Source organism: Poecilia reticulata, linkage group LG22 (genome assembly GCF_000633615.1).
Source record: "Poecilia reticulata strain Guanapo linkage group LG22, Guppy_female_1.0+MT, whole genome shotgun sequence".
Lineage (NCBI taxonomy): Eukaryota > Metazoa > Chordata > Actinopteri > Cyprinodontiformes > Poeciliidae > Poecilia > Poecilia reticulata.
In genome coordinates this window covers 22,264,556-22,283,148 of record NC_024352.1, presented here as the reverse complement: position 1 = coordinate 22,283,148, position 18,593 = coordinate 22,264,556, and the positions used below count along the sequence as shown (strand labels likewise).

General features: G+C 38.0%; 1 protein-coding gene across 1 annotated transcript; it reads left to right on the top strand.

Moving 5' to 3' along the window:
- The first annotated feature begins 918 nt into the window (after positions 1 to 918).
- On the top strand, positions 919 to 17,039 carry pkdccb (protein kinase domain containing, cytoplasmic b). The gene is made up of 7 exons (XM_008400013.2): positions 919 to 1,859; positions 4,768 to 4,917; positions 7,488 to 7,759; positions 9,047 to 9,126; positions 9,911 to 10,018; positions 14,804 to 14,980; positions 16,396 to 17,039. The coding sequence occupies exons 1-7, from the start codon at positions 1,086 to 1,088 to the stop codon at positions 16,518 to 16,520; spliced, it is 1,686 nt and encodes a 561-aa protein (XP_008398235.2). The 5' UTR covers positions 919 to 1,085; the 3' UTR covers positions 16,521 to 17,039.
- Positions 17,040 to 18,593: the final 1,554 nt, after the last annotated feature.

The window sequence follows — 18,593 nt, the reverse complement described above, 5'->3', positions numbered from 1 at the left end:
TATATATAAACTCTTGTCATCAAATCAGTTTTTGCCTGGAAGGTGTTTTGCTGCCATCTTGTGGACAGATTGCAGAAGTGCATTCCTGTTAGGACCTTTTAAGACTACTTTTAGTGTTGTCTTAAAAACACTACACTAACTATTTTACATTCAGCTTGTTTAAAGTTCTGACTTAAAGAGCGTCAGTATATTTTATGTGGCTGAAAATGAAAGTGCTGCTACCAGATATTATTTTGAATTGGATTCTGTTCTGTAGAAAAACAGTTTTCCCTGAAATGCAATAACGGCGTAGTAATGCCATGGTAGATTTGGGAAAATGAAGTAAAATATCCATAAAAAAACTCTGAAATTTTGAGATTTCCAGAAATTTTTCCAGGAAAAAAACAAACAAGATTTATTTTAAATTATTTTTATTATTTCAAAGATCAAAAATTTTAGATTAACCTCAGAAAATTTCAATTAAAAGCAAGGCCATTCTTTTATCTTTAAAGGTTAAAAAAGTTCAGGAAAAAACAACTCCAAAAATTTGAGATTAACCTCAGAAATGTTCGAGAAAAAGTGAGAATAATAAGATTAATCTCAAAATTTCTGTTTTTTCTCGGAAATTTTTGACTTTTGAAACTCAGAAATTTCCATGATTTTTTATTTTTTATTTTCTGAGAATAATCTCAAAATATTGGAGTTTTTTGTCTCACACAAATTTCAAACCTTTGTAACTCAGAAATCTCCATTTCCCCCCACAAAATTTCTGAAACTGAGCTCAAAATTTCTAATTTCTTTTTCTCAGAAATGTGCAACTTTTGACATTCAGATATTTATTTATTTTTTTATAGAAAAATTCCGAGATGTTTTTCTCGCAAATTTTTGATATTTGGAACTCAAAAATGGCCTCATTTTTTCTAGAAAATGTCTTAAATTTTAAAATCTCAGACGTATCCTGGTTTTTTCTACAAACTTTTTTAGATTAATCTCAAAGTATCTCAGTAGTTGTGGCAGAAAATGTCTCTCTTCTTATCTACGATGACCCTAATACGCCGCCGTAGATCCTTATCAAAGCTTAAAACGGGACTTTTACTCGAGCCAACATGAGGTCGAGCCTCCTGCAAAGCAGTCTGACCCGCGGGTGTAAAGTTACGAGCGCCCTCCGCGTAGGACACACCTCCAGAGGGAGTTTCCTGGGAGCCGAGCAGGAGCCTCCTGCTGCTGCTGCAGAAAGCTCCGACTCGGAGAGGTCGCTCTGCAGGTCCGCAGTTCCTGCAGCTCCGGACGGGAAAGCGCCCGGGATGGGCCACTCTTTACGCGCGGCTGCCCTCCTGGCCTTCGTGGTCCTGTCTGTCCTGGTGTCGCTGCTCATTACGAGCCTGAAGCAGTTTGGATCTGGATCAACGCGCTTTTTCAACGCCACCAATCCGGAGGAGCTGCGCAGGGGGCTGGATGACCAACTCCGGGAGAGACGGAAAGAAATCCTCCCGCTGCTCCTGCCTCTTGCTGATGGTGATGAGAAAAACGGAGTTTTGGGAGAAGCTCAGCACTCCTCCGACTCAGCTTTGGATCTCAGTTTGTGGAATGAGGTCACGCTTGGCACCGGGAAGGCGCACCGGGATCAGATGGGCTGCGAGTCCTTAGTGGACGTGCGGGCGGTGGAGGTGCTTGGGTCGGGATACACCAAGCTGGTGGTGAAGGCGAATGTGGCCGGAGGTCAGGCCGTGGCGCTGAAGATGGTCAACGAGCAAGGCGTCGACATGAGAAAGTGCTTGAAGGAGTTTAAGGACGCGCAGGGCTGCCGGGAGCTGGTCTCCTACAAGCTGCGGAAAGAAATGCTGCTGCTGCAGAGACTGCGCCATCCCAACGTCATCAAGGTGAAAAAGTTTGATCCTAATCCCAGAGTTGGACAGTAGTTACTTTTACTTGAGTTACTTTATTATGAAGAATTGCTACTCTTACGCTGCAAACACGCAAACTTTTACCACGTGTTTTTGGTCTAGTTTCTAGTGAAGATATCTTGGTTACACTTGTAATAAGAAAAAAACTCTCTCAAGTATCTTTTCAGCAAAAAAAAAATAGGAGCATATTTTAAGTCAATAATTCTTTAATATTGATGAAAAAGTAGTTCCACTGGCGGATTACTTCACTTATGACGTTATCAAGAAATAATTGATTTCCAACAAGCTCTATCATCTTACTGAAAAGTTATGCGTAAGTTAGTTTAGTCTTATTTCAAGGGTGATAGGATATTTGCAATAGAAAGCAGTTAAAAAATAAATGTGTGTTTTTGAGTAAAGTTACTCCAGTTACTCAGCGTATTTATGTAAAGTTTATAGATACTCAAACAAGCTTGTTGAAGGAAACTGGTTTGGGGGAAAATTGAATTATTTCCACGTAACTTTATATTTTGATCTGTTTGATTATGTACTGTTTAAATATTAAATTATTGATAATTTACTTGAGTATACTTTTAACCAAATACTTTTTTACTCTTGAGTAATTTCTTGGATGGATACTTTTACATTTTTAGTAAAAATTGTTGAAGTAGTGCTGGTCTTGATTGAGAACAAGTCTTTGGTACTTTACCCACCTAGTCGCCATGTTTTACTCCACATTCACAGAGAAACTAGTAAAGTACGAGTAAAAAAGTATTTGGAGCAACAGATCAAGACATTAATGGACTAAAAAGTTATGTGCAAATTTTGGTATTTTAAAGACCAAAATTACAACATTTTCTATAAACAAAATCAGGTAAAAAAATAAAATAAAATTCCCAAATCAATTTCTTTCAATGTTTAACTTATGAAACTTTAACAAACACTGCAGGTGTGTGTCTGTATCTGGTGAGTTTTTGGTTAAAACATGTTAGAGAATCCAGAAATTTTACTTAAAAGTAGCAACATTTCAAAATAAAAGTACTCATCTCTGAGTAAATACAATAAAAAGTCCCCATCAAGGTAGCGCATTTAAAAGCTAAAAATTCTCTTCTAATCTAACATGTGACTGTGAAATCACATTAAATGCGGAAAAATGATCATTCGGTTAACATGATTTGATTGAGCCGTCACACACATGCCGGAGACAATCGCTTGGGTTTGCTTCTAAATTGAGCCATAATGGTCTGAGTGAGTCAGATGGAGCCAGGACAGAGGAGCATTGTGCGCTCCTGCCAAAACTGGACGCAGAGGTCAGAGGAAGGTCAGCAAATTTAATTTAATTAGACGGGAAGGCCCTGCAGAGCCAGGCAGACTTTCCATCCAGCACTGAGACAAAAGGAAAATCTGAGCAGCGGGACAGGAACCATGGAAAGTCAGGATTAGATCCAGAGATATTCCCTTTCCACAGCTTCTCAACGCCACACCATCATTTCTGGTAATAAAGCTGGTAATAACTAGTTACATTTACTCAGTTACATGCCCGGAGTGACCCAACTCAGACTTTCTTGCCTGAATGCGACCTGTATCTGACCTGTTCATGACAGTCTGAACAAATCAGATCGGATTTTTTCTAATGCGACTCAGGCCACTGGGATTTCCGATCGTTTCTAATGTGACCCGAATCCTAACGGTCAGGTCCTGAACGTCATCCGATGCTCGACAAACGTCACTTTTCTGCGTCCTGGGAAGAAAAACAACAGCCATGGCGGACGGTAATGAGGATTAAGTTGTTAATGTGCTGGCTCCGGTCGGACATCCACTTAAAAAATATAAAATAAATAATAATAATAATAATAATAATAATAAAAACTTCAAAATCGTAAGATATGCTACATCGTTAGCATCCATGTTTACTTCCGCAAACGCTTCTTCTTCTTCTTTATTGCGTTTGGGAACACGCTCTAAAGCTGAGCGCCCTCTACTGCGCATGCGGGACAATTTCTGGCCGTTTGCAGTTCACACACAAGTCGCACATATTGGAAGTGAACTACCACGAAAAAAGGATCCGATTTGACAAAAAAACAGGTATTCGGTCACTTCAGGCTGCAGTGTGAACATAGCTTAACTTGAGTAACTTACCATTAGAAGTATTTTTACTACGCTGTACTTTTTTACTTTTACCTGAGTAATTTAACTGTGACCTATTGATACTCTTACTCCAGTAAAATTTCTGTGTCAAACTGACGGCTCGGGGGCCAAATCCGGCCCACCATAACATTGTATGTGGCTCAGAGGGAAACATAAGTAGAACCCTGAAGATAACCGTTGCATGCGCTTAAATCATATGTATATTGTCAAATTACATCAATGTGAAATGAAGTTCAACATTATTTAACTCAACTGCAGAGACAGGTATGCATTTATATTTCAACGATTTGTGGTTTTATTAATGCATTCTGCCACAACCGATTATGAGGACATAATTCATAATCTTGATGAGGCCCAAAATAAAAAGTGAGTTTGACACTGTGAGTAACTTCACTGAATGAAAAACAAATAAAAATTCACCAGGCACCGAGTTTTATACTGACAAAAAACTCGTTTGGAAAAAAAATGGAAATATTTTGTAATTATGTTATTTATGTGAATTAGTTTAATATTTTTGGTCCTTAAAATGCCAAAATTTCCACTGAACTTTATACTTTGGTTCATCTGATGATGTAATTTTTAAATATTAAATGATGCATTGATCGATTACTCAGTACTTGAATGGACTTTTTACCAAATACATTTTTACTTTTACTTGAGTAACAACATTTCCAAGCAGTTCTGCTCTACTTGAGTGCAGTTTTTGGGTTTTCTACTACCTGTGTATTTACTGCGCTGTTTTTTTTTTCCTCTGCAGCTGAAGGGCCACTGTTCAGGAGCCCATGGAGGAGGAGGAGCAGGAGGAGGAGGAGGAGTGGAGAGAGGAAGAGTGGCTGTCATTCTGGAGCAGGGGGCTCCTCTCCAGATGATCCAGTTGCTCCAGACTCCCTGGGAGGACAGATTCAGGGTAAACAGCTTCTTCTTCTCTTTTCTTTACCTCTTCATTCAGGTCTGACTTCTGTAATTAACAATTGTTTTATTAATCAGTTTTTCTGACAATTAAAAACTTGCCACATTCTACAGATTTTTCATTTAATCACACAATAAAAAGTTTTTGATAAGAAACTAAACATTTTAATGCTTAAAAAGTAATAATAGCAACTAAAAAATATACTTCTAACATCATCATGTGACAAAATCTGACTATAAATTTAGATTAGCCAATTAATAATTGGACAGCAGATGATGCTAAGTGGGAGATTTTTACAAGTGAAGCTTAAACTATCCCGTTTGGGTAGAACGTGTTTAGAGACAAAATGTTTTTGTTTTTAACTTGAATGCAAAATGAATATACTTTTTATACATTTTTATACAAATTGTCATGATTTTCATTTGTGTACTCCAGTTAAAGCTACAGTACGTAACTGTTCTATAAAAAAAATTAGCAATCTGTGAAAAAATCTAGCTCCTTTGTCTTTTTCTAACAACCAATCAGAGCCAGGAGGCGGGTCTTAGTGCTGTCAATCATTCTTCACCAGCCCTCCATTCTCTCTGCTACCTGCAGCCAGCATAGCCTGTCATAAATGTTAGCATAGTGGCAGATAAACGGATTTCCTGTAACTGAAAGTTGTTTTTCCGCCATAAGCACATTTAGCAGAGTACATGAGTGTGATTGACAGCGCTAAGATCCTCCTCCTGGCTCTGATTGGTTGTTTTCAGACAGAAATAGTAGCTCTGGGTGGAAGTGGAACAAACTGATGACATAATGACAGTTTTAACAAATATGTAAAAAAAAAAACATATTTTTTAATAAAAGTTATATACTGCACCTTTGAATGCAAAATGTATTTATTTTTGTACCGTTTTGGCAAAATTACTGCTCTGACTGTGTTGTTTTTTTTGTGTCTGTAAATCCGATTTAACGACGAATGATTATTTAACTTATCGGTTAATGACAATTAAAACGATTAATCGTTTCAACTGCAGACTTCTTCCTCTACAGGGAATATAATGTGAGTAAGTTGAGGTGTGGGATTGTTGGACAGACAGAATCGGTGGGTGGTGGACTGAAAATACGAGCGATTATCTCAGCTGTGGCTCTTTTTCTGCTGCATCGCCTGAATTTTGGGTCATGATACCCCTGGCAGGCCGGCCGGGCCCCTGCAGGGTGCATCACTCTCAGGGTGTTCGGTTTCACCCTTCCTCTGCTCTGCCCTGATTCCACCGCGTGGCGTTCAAGAAACTCCCAACATTACACAACCCTGTAGCCATGTTCATAAGCCATAATTTATTTTAAAAACATTTGATTAAATTTTATCCTTGTATAATGGATTCTCTCATTTCTGGAATTTGTAAGGTTTCGGTTTAAAAATTGATATTTTGGGACAAAATAAACAAAATTAAAACAAATCAGCTGCTCTTAGAATGGCTGATTATATTATAATTAATTGGCAAGCAAACAGTGCTTGTTTTCTCATAGGAACAAACAATCATCCTAATTATTAAAAAAAAGTTATATTTTTCTTATTAAAATGTTTATTTTATATATATTTAGATGTTTTGTTACTTAGATAATTAGTTTTATCCTAATTTTATCCATTTTTATCCTAAATACAAAATCTACATTTACATATTGTACAGTTTTGGCTCTGAATATGTGTTTTTTTTTAAGCAAACAGTCTTTTTTCATTCTGTATTTTCATCAATATTAAGGAATTATATACTTAAAACATCCTCCTATGTAGCTGAAAGGTACTTTTAAGTTAGTTTAGCCCTATTTCTAGTGCTTTAAAATATTTGAGCTAGAAACTAAGCAAAAATACTTGCTTAGTTTGTTTTTGCAGTCTAAGAGTAGCAATAATTCATAATAAAATTACTCAAGTAAAAGTAAAAAGTACACTGAAAGTTTTTTTTTTTCAGAAATACTCAAGTAAATCTAAGTAGTTACTACAAAACTCTGTTATGATGACACATTTTTCTGGACCATAAATTATCCCAGAACTTATTGTCGCAATAAACGATAGAATTGTTGTTTTGATACTATTTTCATGTAATATAATGATAATAATGTAAGAATACATTCAAGATCAATAAACATTTAACACTGGTACTGTAAGACATTTTAAATATCCAAAATAAATAAACAAAACAACAAATAAAATGGATTATAAAGTCTCAAAAAAAGGTCTAGTTGAGACCAAAACACCAAACTGATAATTTTTATCATCCAGTTTTTGTTTGTAAAATGAGAGAAAAGAGAAAAACAATAAATCACTCAAATTAAAATTCAGTTTGTTTTAATTCATCATGTGGTTAGTAGATTTACTGCTTATTTTGACAGCTCTACCTAACTCAGCTTTCCACAGCGTTAGGTTAGTTTGGAGAAAGAAAAAAAAACATAAATTTGCAGAGAGGAAAATGATTCTCAGCTCCAAACGTGATTTTTCCTGTAATGTGGTTTTCATCTTGTTATCCAGTAGCTGTAGGGTAATTATTCAGCGCCTGAACTGATCAGGTTTTGGCATGTCTGGATCTCAGGTGTGTCTGGATCTGGTCCGGCTGCTGCACTTCCTGTCCCGCTCTCCGCTGGGCTCCGTGGGGCTGCTGGACTTCCAGCCGCGGCAGTTCGTCACCGTCTCCGGCCAGCTGAAGCTCACCGACCTGGACGACGTCAGCGCCGGGGAGCTCGCCTGCCGGACGCACGCCGACTGCACGCTCAAGTTCCCGCACAGGAACTTCACCGTGCTCTGCTCGACGCGGGGCGTGTGCGACGGCCTGAACGAGAAGAGGAACATTTACAACGCCTACAGGTACGAAAAAAACGAGAAGAAGAAGAAGAAGTGACAGCTTTACAGCGTGATGGATGTGCTTTGGATGGGTGGGACGAAAACACAGGTTACACTGACAACTAAAATAATAACAGAAAAGATAAAGACATACATCTGGAAATATGGCTGGGGGAAAAAAGCACGTGTTTTCCCTTTAAACTGGATTCTGACGCACTGCAAAAACACTAAGTCTTACCAACTATTTTTAGTCTAGTTTTTAGTTCAAATATCTTAGTGCACTTAAACTTGAAAGTAACATTTCAGAAAGTTATGCAATGTTTTTTAAGTAAATTGTTCTTGAATAGTGATTAAAAAAGGTCTGCACTGCAAAACCATAAAATTTTACTAAGTATTTTTAGTTTAGTCATTAGTGTAAATATCTTACTACACTTTAAATAAGAAAAGTAACTTACAAGTAACTTTTCAGCAAGATATAGGAGATTGTTTAAAGTTAATACGTTCATAGTTTTAATGAAACAATACTAGTTACATTTGCATATTATTTCACTTATAACATGGGAAAAATGTGTTGTTACAAGTTAAATGATCTGCCAGTGAAGCTTGTACTTTTTAAAGGAATTATTTACTTAATATAAGCTCCTATTTCCTGCTGAAAAGTTCATTTTGTATTATTTAAAGTTTAATGAGATATTTCCACTAGAAGCTAGACCAAAATACTTGGTAAGATTTTGTGTTTTTGCAGTGTAGAACGTTATTTTTTAAATCTATATTCAAGAATTTTGTTTCTGTTTCTCTGCTCTGTACAGAAAAAACAGATGTTATGTTTTTACAAGTTTTATAAATGGCAAGAGCTGCAATTTGTCAATATTAATAAATATTTATGCTACACTGTAAAAACACAAAACTTTACCAAGTTTTTTTTTGTCTGGTTTCTTGTCCAAATATTTTAGTTCACATGAAATAAGACAAAACTAACTTACAAGTAACTTTACAGCAACAAAAGGAGACTGTTTTTGTTTGTTATGTAAAGTTTCACTGGTACATTATTTCATTCATAACAGAAAATGTTTTTGTTGTAAGTTAAAAAAAAACAACAACAAAAAATCCCACAGGAACTGGTACTTAAAAAAAATCTAAATCAAGAATATTGACTTAAAACTAGCTTCTTCAGGCTGAAAAGTTACTTTTTAGTTAGTTTTGTCTTATTTCAAGTGGACTGAGAAACAATTCCAGATTTTGTGTTTTTGCAGTGCAGCTTTATGAAGTCGTGTTCAGGGTGTTTTTCTGTCTCGCTTTGCTCCACTGCAGGTTTTTTTTCACCTACCTGCTGCCTCACCAGGCCCCGCCCGGCCTCACACACCTGGTCGACCACATCATGAACACCACAGGTGAGGACGGCACACACACCGACATGATTAACTATCAGGGATCAGAGAGCGAATCGTTCCATCACCGCCGTCGTGTGACGACATGCCCCTCAGGCAGGGCGGCCAAACGTTCTGTAACATCCTCAAACAAAGGAGAACTTAAAAAAAATCACAAAGTTTGATTTAAAATATAGTTTACGTGTTCAACAATAAACTTGTAAAGTATTTTTTGTCAAGTTTCTAGTGCAAATATCTTATCTTACGCTTGAAATAGGACAAAACCTTTGTTAGTTTTGTCTTATTTCAAGTGGACCGAAATAACATTTCGTAACATTTCGAAAGTAAAGTTGTAAATAATACCAGAATAAAGTTGCAATATTACCAGAATAAAGTTACAAGAATACCAAAATAAAGTTGTAATAATACCAGAATAAATCTGTAAATAATACCAGAATAAAGTTGTACATATTATAACTTTATTTTTGTAATTTAATTTGTAAATTTCTTTAGCTTATTATCTGACATTTGTGTGACAAAATGTCTCCATCTACATCAACCATTTGCGCCGGTACGACTAATTCGCATCATTCAATGTCCGCACAGGGTCCACAAATGGCCCACGACCCACACTTTGAACACCCTAACTTTAAGTTTTCCTATTTTTTTTAACTTAATGAGCTCAACTAGCATGATACTCCTCTGAAACAAATGTTATGTTAAAATCGTGAGCCTGTGAAGCTAAATCACATCAGTGCTGATGAGAAATGTGACCATCAGTTCAGACTGGGTTCATTTTGTTTTCCAGGGGAGCTGAAAGCCGACATCAATCAGACTCTGCAGGCCTTTGAACACATCCTCCTCCTGTACAAATCGGGCCTCCACCTGGACAACCTGCACCCTTCGGCCCTGAGAGGTGAGAGCTGTGGGAAGGAAGCCGGCTCTTCACGCACACAATCTGCTCTTCTGTTTTCATTTTATAAGCTGGAGAAAAATGAAAGCCGCTCGTTTCTCCCGCTCTGGCGTTTTCTGACAGCTTTATTAGGCAGCTGGAGCGAGAGGACGAGAAAAACAAAGTGGAATTGATCCTGAACTCTGCATTCACCCCCATAACCACAAACTTTATATCGATAGGATTTTACATGCTAGATTAACTCAATATAGAGCCTCGTGGCGAAGAGGGAGGGACATTATAGCTTTCTTTACAAATAAAATCTGTGCTGTTTATTTGCCAGCTTTGCACAAAAAGACACTAATTTTGCAACATTTTGGATCGAGAGTCTTTAGCTGCATTTCCAAACTAGAGCAAATGGGAAATTAAATTCGCTTAAGAAACATGAACATTTCTGAAAAAACAAAATCTGATTTTTTGTTTAAATTGAAATGGAAGCACGTTTTTTTTATCACAAGAGTAAACATGATCAACAACCGGGTGTTACTACTGGTGGAAACGACAAAGAAGATGACAGGAAGTGGTAGGACACGTGTCAAACTCGAGGCCCGGGGGCCAAATCTGGCTCGCCGTAGATTTTTATGTGGCCGCTAGACTCCAAATTACATCAGTAAATCCCTCTAGTTTTCACAAATCCACAAAATTGACACAAAATCAACAGAACCTCACATTTTCTCCTAATTTTTACTGCAAATCTTTCTCAAAATTGGCTAAAAACATTTTAATTTAAGTCACTGCTGCCTCAGCCTTTCTTGATGTCAAGTTGCAGTCCGTGACCGTTACGGCGATTAACAAAAGTCACATTTAAACACCATATATTAATGCAAATACTGTGAAAAACCATAACAAATATTTCTAAATTAGCACCACAAAATCTGCGATTCTGATTCCACATAAACACAAAAACAATCATGAAACACTGGAGGGACTGATTAGTGTGAAAAGATTATGTAACTTTAAGAAACACTTTTTTATTTATCTTAACAGTTTAATGGGTTTTATCAATACATTTTGGTACAGCTGGCCCTTTAAGAACATTGCGTGAACAAACATTTTCACGTGTGGTTTAATTTGCGTTTATTTAATTGTGAAATTGTTTTTTCAACATTAAAAGATCTACAAAGTTTAATCTGTTTTTTAATCTCAATTGAATTTACACTGCAAAAACACCAAATACAACCAAGTATTTTAGTCTGTTTTTTAGTGCAAATATCTTATTCTACTTCAAATAAGACAAATCTAACTTATAAGTAAATTTTCAGCAAGACATAGGAGGTCAATAATTTCGTAATATTGATTAAAAAGTACTAATTCCACAGATTATTTCACTTATATTGTGGTAAAAATGTTTTATTAATAAATTAAATAATCAACCAGTGGAACCAGTGCTTTATTATCATTAATGTTATTGGCTCTAACAAACTTCTACATCTTCCTGAAAAGTTTCTTTTGGGTTTATTTTGTTTTATTTCAAGTGTACTAAGACATTTGCACTGGAAACCAGACTAAAACATAGTTGGTGAGATTTTGTGTTTTTGCAGTGTGGGCCTTTTTTTAATCTAAATTCAAGGATTATTTACTTTAAAAAGCTGCTATATGTTGCTGAATAGTTCATTTTAAGTTGGTTTTGCCTTGTTTTTGCAGTGTAGGTCTGAACTTTGACCTTTTGTTCCAAACATTTTGACCCTTTTGGTTAATTTTTCTGCTGAAAACGAACCTCCATTCTTGTCTTTTGACATATTTTCCTCCTAAATTGAGCAAAATTCATCTTCAGTTCAACTCTAACCAGTGAATACAAAGACGTGTTGCAAAATCTTTTTTATTAGTGCCGTTTGTTAGTCTGTCACATGAAATCCTAGTAAAAAGGAGAGTGAATACTTTTGCAGAAACGTTTAATTTCTTCCATAAAAACAATCCTACACAACGTAAACTTCTTCCATATAAGCTCAGAGAAGCCCTTCACTTTCCCTCTCCCCTCCCCGCCTCTCCTCTCGGCCGTATGAAATATTAATAACAGAATGACTGGCTGCGTTCCTGTGGGGAGATTTTTTCCGTCCCCCAGATGCTGGGCTGTTTATATAGCAGCGCTTTGTGAATTTAATCACAGGTCCGGGGTAAAGAGAGGCCTGGTTACGGAGGGAGGCTGCCAGCAAAGGGAGGGAACGTTTCGGCTTAGCGAGGAGGTGCCAGGAGTCGACTGCTGCTGCCGCCGCCGAGCGATAAGGCTCGAAAAATGTCTCTGTTTATTATAAACGCATTCTGCAGATTCTGCTGCCACCGTCCCTGGTTTTAGGCTTTTATTATGACCTGTTAGTGGAGGTCGCAGTTCAAAGTTCAGGCTGGATTTGCATTAAGAAGAACGCTGCACCTAAAATAAGACAAAACTGAAAAGTGTTTTTTTAACAAGGTTTAAGAACTTGTTTTAAGTCAGTAATTCCTTAATATTCATAAAAAAGTACTCATTTCATTTATAACATGGGGAAAATATCTTATAATAAGTTAAATAATCTGCCAGAGGAATTAAAACTTTATGGGAGTTTCACTGTATTTTACTCAGAGTTGAGCAGAAACTTGAGTAACATTTACTAAAGTAACTTCTTTTATTACCATGTTTACTTGAGTAATTTTATTATGAAGTGTTGCTTCTTCTATTCAAGTAAAATGTCTGCATATTCTGCTGACTGTGAGAAACTTCACTGCAAAAACACAAAATCCTACCAAGTAATTTTAGTCTATTTTCCACTGCAAACATCTTAGTTCAATTTAAAAAAGACAAAACTAATTTTTAAGTAACTTTTCAGCAAGATATGAGTTTAAGTCAGTAATTCCTTAATGCTTATATTTCCACTGGTAAATTATTTTATTTAAACAAGGGAGCATGTTTTAAGTGAAATAATCTTTTCATCATTATTAGGGAATTATATGAGTGAGTTTTGTCTAATTTCAAGTGAAATAAACATTTATGTTGGAAACTAGACCAGAATTACTTGGTAAGATTTTGTTTTTGAAGTAAGAAATAAGCCTAACTTTGCAGCACTGCCATGTTTTTCTAGGTTTTTTTTTATTTATTTGATTAATCAAACGCATGAGAAAAGCTAAAGTAGCTCAGCCTCTTTTCTGGTTGGAATAAACGGGCGACGTGTGAGTTATGGTTAGGTTAAGCTCCGGCTTAGTCTTGAATTTGTTTTGGTTATGCTTTGTGTCAGTGGAATGTCCCTGGAAGGGAAAAAATCCACAAGCTCCAATGTGTGAGAGAGAAAAGAGATACTCATCAGACCTCCAGTCTTAATTTAAAATTGCTGACAGATGGAGAGTCTTCAGTAATTTCTGCAGAGATCATCTGAGCTGCGATGGAGGAGCAAAGACGTAGAGTTGCAATTTTACTAAGTGGAAGAGGAGAAATGGCGTTTATTCAGGAATAAAGATACAATTTGGACTATAAAGGAGTTAATTTTTGAATCTAGATATGAACATTCCTGATTTTTCTTCTTCTTTTGAAGTTTTTTACTCCTAACACACACACACACACACACACACACACACACACACACACACACACACACACACACACACACACACTGCCTCCTGCCACTTACAAAAGGTTACCAGCTTGTAGCCATGCGCCTCCTCCTCACCGCCTCACAGGCGAGGCTTTTGTCCACTTCTGGTGGGCCGGGTGTGCGTGCAGACGTATGTGTGCATGCTTTTCTCTCATGGCTCCGGCTAATGTGTAGCAGATGATTTAAGGCCAGATCCACAAGACGTCTGACTGAAAGAGTTATGATGATGAATGTAACGCAAATGCTGAGAAGGAGGAGGGAGAAGAAACGGAGCGGGTCGGAGGGAGGAGTTCTGCATTTAATGCACAGCAGCAGTTTGTTGGAGAGACTTAAGCTGCATTCAGCTGCAGCCCAAAGTGACACAATTACATTTTTCTATTCTTTTTGCCTTAATGTGACCCGTATTTGATCTGAGTCTGAACAACACAGATCTGATTTATTTATTTATTTATTTTATTTTTCTAATGCGACCCAGGCCACCTGGACATCCGATTGTTTCCAGTGTGATTTGCATTCTTGCCCAGTTCAGCTCAATAACAGAGGTGTCATAAAGGCACATAAAGACTCCAGTTACATTTACAATAAAGCATATGATTGTGAGTAAAGGGGCCAAAATTAGTGATAAACCTCAGAGCTCTGTGGTAAAATCTGTCCTGATTGTGAAGACTGTGTATTCAGTTACTAGCAAAAAGGTTTTTCTGCTAATATTTGCTGTAAAATGAAAGAAAAGCAGCATTTGTTTCTATAAGACACCAGCTAAAGTTTCATGATGCTAAATGTGCTCAACTAAAAACTCTGAATGTGTAAAATTTAATTCCAACTCAGTTCGTTGACCATCTCTTAGTGAGATTTTTTAAAGTCAAGACTGATGCTGCTTTTGGCAAAGCCTGAAAGGCAGCAGCAGGAGAAAATAATGTCAGCTGCATATAAATAATACATTTTCACTCTGAATACTTTGTCCAAGTATGTAAATGGTGAATAATAATGGGCTTAGCACACGACCCAGTGGTACGCCACTGTGTCACACTGTGAGCAAATATTTTCTTAAACCATCCAGCTGCTTGCTTTCTGTTTAGTTGTTAAATTTCAGATCTGAATTTTGCTTTTTTTATTTCCTAAGTTGCGTTAGTGGTCTAATTTTCCTCATAGAGCTGCTGTACTGAAGAACCGTCTCTCATTCTGTGGTTAGATTACACTGTGATGCGAGACATGAGCACCTCTGGGAACGGGGAGTACCGCTGCTGGCCATCCTACAGCCAGCAGGGCTGCGTTTTGTCCGTCCACAGCGCCAGAGAGGCTGCGCACATCTGCAACTCCCACTCTCAGTGCAGCAGCTTCACTCTGACCGGGCAGAAGACGTGGACGGGTGAGAAACTGCTCTGATTGAAGCATAGTGTCCAACAAGATGCTTGGTTTCTGAAAGTGACCTATTATAATTCTCCTAGAACAAGTTAGGTTAGATCTGTGAGCGACACTAAACATGTTCATTGCATTTTCTGCACAAAATAATTAGATTTTAGTCAGAATGAGCTGTTTTAGAGCGTCTTGTCACTTTAAATCCAAATAATCTGCTGCTGGCCCCCAACTCAACGTTTACACTCACACGTGAAATTGGATGCAAACAGATGCACAACTAAACAACCGTATGTCTTTGAATAGCATTAGTAGGGCCTAATAGGCACCTTCAAACATAACACTGTCCAACCCCTCAAGGCTCTTGAGAAAATCTCATTAGATTGGTATCTGAGCAGCAAAACACTCGTCTTTTCCAGCAGCCATTATACGCGGTAAAACTAGCTGACCAAACATTCTGGAGTTCCGTTGGGGTTGCTAGGTGACGGGTTGGGCTTTGCTGGGGTTGCTAGGTGATGGGTTGGGCTTTGCTGGGGTTGCTAGGTAATGGGCTGGGCTTTGCTGGGGTTGCTAAGTAACAGTGCAGTGCCAGCTGATTTGTGATGTCGCATTCGGAAGTTAAAACACATTGACTTGTTGCCAATAAACAACTGGGTGTTTTTTTAAAGTGTTTTCAAAAGTCCAGCCCATACAGAAAATCTCATTAGATTGGTATTTGAGCAGCAGACCTGAACAATAATTGACAAAAACACTTGTCTTTTCCAGCACATATGGCAGTAAAACCAGCCGACCCACTGGTTGTGAAAAGCATTTTATAAAAAACTTAGTCTTATTGTTCATAAATATTATTGAGTTAAATGTAATTTTATATAGTGCACCTTGTGGATGAACACGCTGGAGTTCTATTGTGGTTGCTAGGTAACAAATTGGGCTTTGCTGGGGTTGCTAGGTAACAAATTGTGCTTTACTGGGGTTGCTAGGTAATGAGTTGGGCTTTACTGGGGTTGCTAGGTAACAAATTGTGCTTTACTGGGGTTGCTAGGTAACGGCTCAGTGCCTGCTGATTGGTGACGTTACATGTAGAAGTTTTTCAGACACTAAAAGACATTAACTTATTACCAAAAAACAGCTGGGAGGTTGTTTTAAAGAGCTGGAGCTGTTTTTAGAAGCAGTAGAAACTAAATGGAAGTAAAAATATGTGCAAATTTTGATTAATAAGTCTCTTTAGACATGCCAACCCCTCAAGGTTCCTAAGAAAATCTCATTAGATTGGTATTTGAGCAGCAGTCCTGAACAATAAGCCTGAATAACCACAGCTGCTGCTCGACTGCGGCGTCTAAGCAAACACTTCTTTTTAAACGCTCGTTGAGGACGTCATGTAGGGACACGTTACTCCAGCGATGCGTTTCACACGTGTTTCTTTTGCAGGCCACCACCTCGCTTCGTTCAGGAGCAGCTTCGGCCTCCTGGTGCCCGACTCCGCCTCGGAGGTCTACGTGAAGAAAAGCAGAGTTCCCCAGCCGCCGCTGCTGCCGCCGCCGCCGTCGTCTTGACCTGCTGCCGCAGCGGTCAGCGCTAACTTGAAGTGAGAGCTGAAACACGGCTGGTTGATGGGAAGCGAAGCGGGAGCGCTGCGTTTATGCGGAGAACTGAAGTCTCTCTGTGAACATGCTGACCGCAGCTCGGCCCGGCTGCATGAGGAGCGGGAGGCTGTTTGAAGTGAATGTGTTGTATTTATAAGGCTTCTGCTCAGCCACTGTTTGATCCGCCTGCCAGCTCGCTGCCTCTGCCAGCTACTATTTAAAGGGATTTCCCTTTAGGTACAATTAAGGAGGGAGAGCCTTGTGCCCTCACTTATTTTGTTTTTTCCTTTATTTGCCATGTGTCTCGACTTTCGCCAGAGTTTAAAAGCGGACCTCGGAGTTCGGCGTTTGACGAGAAGCGAAAACAAGTTCAGAGAGAAGCGGACTTTGATGAAGGGCGCTGAGGTCGGGGTTGTGTTTTCATGGTTGTCTGGATTAAGCTGCAGCCATGTGAGCTGGGACACAGATAATTAAAACCATTCCACAGAAGCCTGCTCTCACATGCTTTTTATACGAAACTTAGTCTTATTGTTCATAAATATTTATACGATCAAGTGAAATGTAATTTTATATAGTGCACCTTGTGGGTGAAACTTTTATTTTCAATGAAAAATGTTTTTTTTTCACTATGCTACAAAAACACAAAATCTTACTTTTGGTCTAGTTTTAGTGCAAATATTTTAGGACACTAGAAATAAGACAAAGCTAACTTACTTGTTTTAAGTAAATAATTCTTTAATATTGATGAGAAACGGCCAGTTTCAGTAGCTGCATCTTGAAAATAAATTACATCAAAGGAAACACTGCAGTTTTGAAAATAAAACTCATTTTTGCACTGGGATGAAGTTTTTCCTCCATATTGAAGTTTGTTAATTTGGGAAAACTGTAATGGAAACTTTTTTTTTTTTTTTTTTTTGCATCACGAGTCACATGATCAACAACCGGATGTTACCACTGGCAGAAACCACAAAGAAGACGACGACAGGAAGTAGTTGGAGGATGATGGCACGGCATGGTTTTTAATGATTTGTTGCTTGAACAAACACCACAATTGTGTTTAATCGACTTTAAACCACATTTGTAGTAAAGATTTCACTTATAACATGAAATAATCTGCCAGTAAATCTAGAACTTTATCATTATTAAGGAATTATCAACTTAAAACAAGCTTTTATCTCTCTAAAAGCTACTTGTAAGTCAGTTTCATCTTATTTCAGGTGTATATATATATTTGCACTAGAAACGTAACCAGAAAACTTGGTGATATTTTGTGTTTTTGCAGTGCATCTGTAACTGTATGATTTGTCCCTATATAAATGCATTCCTTCTCCTTTTCACAGTTGTGCCTATTTGCATTTTTTATTGTGCGGAGTGTAACTGCCACTAACAGCCTGATTATTTGTCATTAGCACCTCAGTGTGTGTTTCAGCGCTGGGGGGCCTGCAGGCCGTCCGATGGGTGTTTGTGTGCTTTAGCCCTTTATCCGCCTGCCCACCCCCACTTCTACAATCTGCAGCCCATCTAAATGACTCGGGTTGCAAAACCTCTGCAGAGTTTGCACAATGACAGAGGAATACAGTGAAATGCCTGATCATGCTGGGCTCATCATGAGGCTTAATTAAAACACGTAAAGTCGCTGATTTGGGCCGTTTTGCATGACGAGGCTCAGGGCTGTCGCTGGCAGACAAAGGCTGAGGTCAGGACAATAACAACTCAGTTTGCACTCGAATGGGCGGCCATCTTTGTCTGCCAGGAGGAACTCTGAGGTGAGGACAGGTTAGCAGGTTGGAGAGTGAAGTCAAATCTTCTACACTGTAAAAACAAAATCTTACCAAGAACTTCTACTTTCTAGTGCAAATATCTTGGTACGCCTGAAATAAGACAAAACTAACTTACAAGTAACTTTTCAGTAAGATATAGGAGCTTGTTTTAAGATGAAATGAACTTGTTCCACTGGCAGATTTATTTAGTTTTAAGTGAAATAATCTGCCAGAGTAGAAAAGCTATTTTTTATTAAGAACTACAACAAGCTCCATTTTGTTT

Excerpts from the sequence above, each read along its gene's own strand:
- pkdccb (XM_008400013.2), top strand. The coding sequence starts at position 1,086 with ATGAGGTCGAGCCTCCTGCAAAGCAGTCTGACCCGCGGGTGTAAAGTT. Across the intron at positions 1,860-4,767 it reads GCCATCCCAACGTCATCAAG|CTGAAGGGCCACTGTTCAGG; the intron begins GTGAAAAAGTTT and ends TTTCCTCTGCAG. Across the intron at positions 7,760-9,046 it reads AACATTTACAACGCCTACAG|GTTTTTTTTCACCTACCTGC; the intron begins GTACGAAAAAAA and ends GCTCCACTGCAG.